The following is a 7,037-nucleotide window of genomic DNA, read 5'->3' as shown; positions in this document are numbered from 1 at the left end:
TATATATTTTTAAAAACAGATATACTAATTAATATAATACATATTACTGTGTAGACTAATGAATTATTTCCCCTGTAAATCATTGAGGTATTTAGGAAAAATAAATATTATCCAATATATATAGAGACTTTTTCTTTTTTGAAAAGACAATTAGACTTTTCAATTCTTTGTTCAAAAAATAAATTCTTTTATTATTTTTTTAATTTTTTAATTTTTTTTAAAAGACTTCTACTCATTCCATTCCAAGTCTACCAAACTGTCAAAATTCACTAAAAACACCATATATTTCCAACCCTAAATATTATTTTTGGTTTAATATATTTTTAATAATGTACTTGTCTTAAAAAAAATTAGGCTATTGGTTCAGATCTTACCTATAACCGTAGAAGTTATGGATTCGAATCACATCGGGTAAGTGGGTTGTGGAGTTTTTTCTTTCTTTTAGTATAATCTTCCTTTCATTAATGTTTACTCTCAGTAATTTATGAGTTTTTCAAATGTATCTATTAAATTTTAAACATTCTTAAATATATACATTTTAACTTTTCTAAAATCTTTTTTCAAATTTATCTATTAACCCTTCAAACTTTGTTAAACGCTACAAGAAAAAACGCTATCACCGACGGAAAATTCCGTCGGTGATTACCAAAAATGTGTCGGTAATCATCATCACCGACGGAAGACCGATGAAATCCACTGTGTGGGCGTTGACCTCCTAGGTAACCGGTTGCGACAAATATTTGGCTGGGTCGGAGATATCACCGATACAAAATGTATCGGTTATATGGGTAGGTGCTGCCGACCCATTTTAGTTGGTGATTTTTGTCGGTCTTACCGACACCATCACCGACACAGAGTCGGTGATATATTTTTCAGAATATTTATTTAAATAATTACCGACATATATTGCATCAGAAATTGCCTCGGAATTGCCAATTTATTTTTAGAATTATTTATATACTTTCTTTTATTACTTTATTTGGATTGAAGGAAACTCATATATATATATATATATTGCAAGCAGTACAAAAATTCAAAAGATGTTCAGGAAATGCAACACCACAAAATAACCAATCATCTTGTACTGAAGTAAACAATAAAAACAATAACTCTGAGATAGACAATCACCTAAACTAAAATTGAATTTTTAGGAGAACCAAAAAAAAACATTCAGAGCTAATTAAATAAAATTCAGGAAACAACAAGAAGATGCATAATTCAAAAGACAATTGAAAAAGAGCAAGCATGAAATACACAGACGACAATAAACCCAAACAAATATGCACCTAAACCCAGAAATACCCAGCAATACCTCCGCCTTCAACGAACACCATTATCAATTGATAATCAGACCCAGCTTCTAAGGATAAATGTGGTTCTTACATTATCAAGTACTGCTCCTGCATCCATACCAAATCTTTCAGCAATCGGAAAAATCCTATCAGGCTGGCTGCAAGTGCCTCTAGTTAAGCAGAAAATAGAAAGCAGCCAATTAGGCATCCTTTGAAGATAATTAATCTCAAATTTTTTAAAGTGAAAAGAACTACGATATAATGCCAGTCCTGCTATCAGAAAGAAGACAAAATCAGGATACAAAGTGCCCTCAGTATCCATGTAGGCAACCTTTCCGTTACCACCTTTCATACTAGTAGGAAGCCGCAAACACAATAAAAAAAATTATTTGCAGTGTCCTGTTATATGAATGATCATGTACATAACAATAATGCTAATGACAACTGTGTTAATTTACATAATTTCATCTTATGATAGAAATATTTTGAATCTATAAAAGGAAGGACTGCGAAATGAAATTTGATTTCAGACTATTAAGTACAAAGTAAATAATAAGACAATTATACTGGAGCATCCGCTTCTTGGTAAAAATCTCATCTAATCAGTGAGCAACCGTCATTTGTTTTCAAATGTCAAGGCTAGGTCAACCAATTTGCCAAAATTCTTTGTCAATGTTTGAAGTCAAATAACATTATTTCACAAACAATAAAACCAAAAGACTAGACAACTTTTAAGATCGAAGAGCAGGGCCTAAAAGAGAAACCTATGTAGAGACACGGAGAGTATGAGCAAGCGGTGTTTTCCCATATCTAGAGTGATAATGAGATAAATAGAAAATAAAATATGTTGTGATTTATGAACAAATATGTGCGTAATCAAACAACATAGGATACAATTATATTCTGGAATATAATTTTTCTTACCGGAATTCCCCAAATGCTTCCGTTATACACAGTCTCGATCCCGCATTTGTTAAATTAAAAAACAAAAATAATATCAATCGAATACGAGCAATTTGCACAAGAGTTGACGTTCAGGAGCATCTAATAGTATAATTTAGATTTACCTCCCAAGAGTTTATCCAAGGCTTTTCTTCCTATCGTCATACAAATAACGGACTTCCTCTGTCACGATAAACAAGAATCAGACCTTTTAGCTACTTTTAACAGATTTGAAGACTAACATTACTTCTCTTGTTACGTATGAGAACTTGACCCATTGCATCGAATAATATCTCCTTGAATTAAATAGAACGGAGAGTGTACAACTTACTTTGATCAGAGCATCACTTCCTGCTATATAACCAAAATTCTGAGAAAGAAAAAGAGACATACGTCGTAGTTAGAGAATATAAAGCCAAGAGATAAATCCTAACCACGGAAATCTAGTTCTAGTATCGTATAAATTTAGCACTGAAGCCTAGATTCAATTTGAGCACTAACCACAACCGCATTGATTTGGCATCTTACGCTTGTCAATGGCTTCAAACAAGTCCTCTTCATCATCGATATCTTCTCGCTCCACAAGCTGTAGCTGACCTTGCTCTTCGGCTCTGAAACACAATCCAAAATACAGATTAATGCCCAGCAATTGACTCGAAAACAATGAACTAACACGAAAATGAAAGAAACCTATAAAAAGAATCTAATGTCCAAGATTAACAGACCTAAAACTTGAAGAATCTAATGTCACGATCAACAAATCACATTTTACTATAACGATCTTAAGCAATTTCTAACTAAGCAACGAAAGAAACCCATAAAAAGAATAAAACAGGATCTATCTACACAAAGTTCCAATTCAATCCATCACAACCTATAAACAAACAACACCAAAAATGCAAGAAGTCATCCTTAAAACTATTCAGAGATTTTAATGAACTAAAATAAATTTGAAACTACCATACATATATGCATAATATCTTGAAAAAGATAATGGTCTTGGAAAAATCTAATCAGTGAATTATTTTACCTGCCAAGCTATACAAGGCATTTTTAGCTTCTTGCTGATGAGCATCATTCATATCAAAATTTTCCAGAAAATAAGATGTTGGGTGTGCTAATCCCTGCTTAAATAGCTACACCAAGTCAGGGGTCAACGAACTCTCGGTGACCCCTAGTAAATCCACAGTTGTTCACACATGCACATGCATCAACAAAGAAAATTTTGATTTGCCAAACATCTTACCGCATCCACACATCTGCCTCTGGTCGATAATGCTTAAGAAGCACCTCCCGATCAACGTAATATGGACTCCCAACTACATCGGTGAATACTTGACCTGAAAAGTAACATAAATAAGTCAACACATAGCTCTGTTTATGATAAAAATAAAAGACATTAAGACACATAGCCAACCTTTCTGCTTCCTTTAGAATATCTTAACATTGAAATGATCAGAGAGTATTCAATATGACAGGAAGAGTTCAAATTGACAAGAAATGGCCCTCTCACATCAACCTGCAATTCAGAGTATATGAAATATGCAATTGCTTTTATTTAACAGCAGGTTACTCAAGAATTGCATTATAAAAGCAAAGAACAGAAGTGATAAGATCGATGGTCCACTCCACATCACCAAATAAAACTTATCTATATCCATTGTGGCTAACCATATCATCACAAAAAAAACAACTGCACGCTACTTCATTATTATTTCTTTTTCTTTCCTTTTTTATTTTCCTTAAAAAATAGTAATTACTCGAACCATATGTAGTTAATACAATCATCTTCTTGAATTTAGCATTTCTTCTACAGTACATTTACATTGTATTCAAATTCTTACAAGTGCAGTTTTTTAGCAAATAATATGTAAATAAATTAATTTTTTCCGTCAATGAGCCCATCGGGCTTGTGTCTCTTGTACATCCAAGACCTATGTATGTCATCCATCTTTTTATACCTATAGGTAGAATGAAATACTTAAGACATTAAAAAAATATGATAATAACAAACACATGGATGAGTTGACAATTTGTACCATTACATTGAATTCTGAATCTAACCTATTATATATAGGTAATTACTAGTGTGAAATCTCAACTTAAGAAACTATAAAATCGTAACAATCTGCCTTGTTTCTAAAAGTACAACTTTTTAGTAAAATTTAAGTATAAAACGGTAAAATACACCTATTCTGGAACAATCTGTTCCATTTCTAAAAAAACAATTAAACTTAACACACTTTAAATCAAGCCCTTCAAAGCTGAAGACCCAACAAAAATTATAATGCAACAATCATCGAAATGAACTTAATGAAGAATCTCCTGCAATCATTTCCAGAAGTATAAGATTTCTATTTATTTAAAATAAAAGCAGAAGACTAAATAATCAAACCTCAGAGAAGGCTAATACACTAAGCCCAGGAGCAACTGCAATCCCAAACCTTTAAACACAGACCATCTGATCCATCCTGCAAAATCATTTTAACGATTACAACAAAACAAGGTATACGGTTTAGAGTAAATTAATAGTTGAATTAAAAATAAGAAGAAAAATAAAGCAACAAGTTCAAATTTTAATCCTATATAATCGCACATACCAGTTGGAGAGTAAATCGCAGAGAGTGGAACGGAAGAGATGAAGTAAGAGTGGAATGAGAGTAGTGAGACAAACTGAAGCAGTGCCGATGATGATGGACACTGGCACCGGCGCCGTCGATGATAGGAGAAAGGAGGAGATTTGGGTGTCTCCTTTGTGTAGTCGAGTCGAGTCGGCGGAAATGAAAGTTAGGGTTGAGAGGAGATTTGGGCGTCTCTTTCTCTATATATACTCTGGATTGTTAATAATATTTTCTTATTCTATTTTTTAATAACATTTTCTTATTCTGTTAATATATATAAAATTTTTTAATCCTCTTAAGTTTTAATTTAATATCTTTTTCTGATAATAATAATATATTTAATTTTTTTTTAATCCTTTTAATTTTTAATTTACTTCTTTTTTATTCCGATAATAATAATATATATAATTTTTTTTTATAGTATACTTAATTTTTAATTTATTTTCTTATTGTGACAATATATATGTTTATATATAAATTTTTTTATAATTTTATCTCCTACACATTTTATGGTAGGTGACTATTATAATATGTTGGTGATATCACCTACAATTAAAAACACCTACTAAACGTGTAGGTAATTGGGGCGGGAATAATTCCGTCTAAAATTTCCTACACAATCTAGGAATGTGTAGGTCAATGTGTAGGTGATTACCGACACATCTTTTCCGTCGGTGTTCCGTCGGTGATTCCTACACAAAACTTTGCGTCGGTCCATTGTGTCGGTGTTGGCGTTTTTTCTTATAGTGAAACTTTCTATTAACCTTTAAACTTTCTTAAATATATACATTTTAACTTTTCTAAAACAAAAATTCAAATTTATATATTAACCCTTCAAACTTTCTTAACCTATATACATTTTATGGGTTAATAAGTAGATTTAAACAAATTTAGAAAGTAAGTATATAGTGGAGCATTTCATTTTTTAGTTTGGGTCTATTCTGATTTGGAGAGAAATATATTTTAGCATTTAAGATGATGTGGTGTGTTTATATTCTAAGGTGTAAATTTTTTATATAAATAATTAACCTAAGGAAAGTTGAAGTTGAATGAAAGAAAAGGACAGACCTGATTGGGGTTGATTCTGATTTATTGTAGTTCCTCCGCAGGTAAACGATTGGTGTTGAGCATCAGAACAATAACAAATGAATGATGAAGAGTTGTTATAACCACAAACTCCACCAGAAATAGAACATGCCTCACAAATCGAATTATTTACTTCCCATTGCAACCCAAAACCTTCATCTAGAGCTACCAACAAATTATCCACTGATAATCTTATATTTCCCTCCAATGTCTTAATAGCTGATTCAGTAGCAGGAACTAACACCTTTGTTGTGCACAATCCACCATAGTTTATCAGACTCGAATTATCCAAATCTCGTGTCATGAAGAAACCGCTGCTATCGTTACAGGTAAACGTCGCAGAATATTGACTTGTTGGAATTATAGATGACGTCGGAGGACAACCATAGTATAAACTCATATTCTGAACATCCGAACCGTAACTTAAGACTTGCCAATCTAAGGTGGTGTTCACATGGGGTTCAGGACATATGTTTCCTATATGATCTTCTCTTACGACCTTGAGATTCTTGGAGTTGGTGTTGATGTCAAGAACTATGTAATTGAATTCCTCGATTTTGATGTTTGCTGTTTCAGCACTGCAATTAAGGTGGAATTTTGGATGGCCGCAATACTCCGAGCGGTTTGATCCCCAGAAAGGAAATCCTATTTCTGTGATGTCTCCGCAGTTAAATGCTGCGCTGCAATTTCGATATGGTTCGCTGTTGGGCGACTGCGGGTATACAAATTGGAGGTCTGAAGAAAGAAGAATGAAGAAAGAGATGATATGGAGAAGATTGGTTTGCATTTTTCATTGATATGAGATGGAAATGTTGGTATAATTGGCAAGTTAAATACCAAGCTTGAAAGGAGACTTCACACGTCTTTGTTGACTATACCTGTTCAACTTTGATTTAAAGCTTCACAAGCATAGGTTTCAATACGGTCGACTTTTATTACCTTGGTCGACTTTTATTGATATGAATCTACAGTTGGGGTTAGAAAATTTTGGACTCCCATGCATGCTCATTAATTCTGACCAAAACCAAAATTTCACAGTTATCTATTGAGCGTAGCCCAGAGAAAAAGGTTGAAGATGACATTTATAATTTATTTA

General features: G+C 32.7%; 1 protein-coding gene across 5 annotated transcripts; it reads right to left on the bottom strand.

Annotated features, from left to right (window-relative positions):
• Positions 1-992: 992 nt before the first annotated feature.
• LOC136210652 (uncharacterized) lies at positions 993-6,727 on the bottom strand. 5 transcript variants are annotated; one of them, XR_010678135.1, is made up of 8 exons: positions 5,924-6,727; positions 4,835-5,066; positions 4,630-4,705; positions 3,652-3,753; positions 3,481-3,574; positions 2,736-2,845; positions 2,566-2,604; positions 993-2,417 (listed from the first exon to the last, which is right to left on the bottom strand). XR_010678135.1 is itself a non-coding variant. In XM_066002015.1 (8 exons), the coding sequence occupies exons 4-8, from the start codon at positions 3,491-3,493 to the stop codon at positions 1,380-1,382; spliced, it is 303 nt and encodes a 100-aa protein (XP_065858087.1). In that variant the 5' UTR covers positions 3,494-3,574; positions 3,652-3,753; positions 4,630-4,705; positions 4,835-5,917; the 3' UTR covers positions 993-1,379. The 5 variants fall into 5 exon arrangements, 4 of the variants coding, with proteins under 4 accessions (XP_065858087.1, XP_065858089.1, XP_065858088.1 ...); XM_066002015.1 differs by lacking the exon at positions 5,924-6,727 and having other exon boundaries at positions 993-1,462; positions 2,360-2,417; positions 4,835-5,917; XM_066002017.1 differs by lacking the exon at positions 5,924-6,727 and having other exon boundaries at positions 993-1,400; positions 2,360-2,417; positions 4,835-5,917.
• Positions 6,728-7,037: the final 310 nt, after the last annotated feature.

The sequence above is a fragment of the Euphorbia lathyris genome, chromosome 1 (assembly GCF_963576675.1).
Source record: "Euphorbia lathyris chromosome 1, ddEupLath1.1, whole genome shotgun sequence".
NCBI lineage: Eukaryota > Viridiplantae > Streptophyta > Magnoliopsida > Malpighiales > Euphorbiaceae > Euphorbia > Euphorbia lathyris.
This window is presented reverse-complemented; position numbering and strand designations above follow the sequence as displayed.

Bases quoted from the DNA above. Each gene is read 5' to 3' on its own strand.
- LOC136210652 (XM_066002015.1), bottom strand. The intron at 2,605-2,735 runs GTTAGTGCTCAA...TTTCTTTCTCAG, and splicing joins GCCAAATCAATGCGGTTGTG to AATTTTGGTTATATAGCAGG. The intron at 1,463-2,359 runs GTAAATCTAAAT...CTGCTTAACTAG, and splicing joins CTTGGATAAACTCTTGGGAG to AGGCACTTGCAGCCAGCCTG.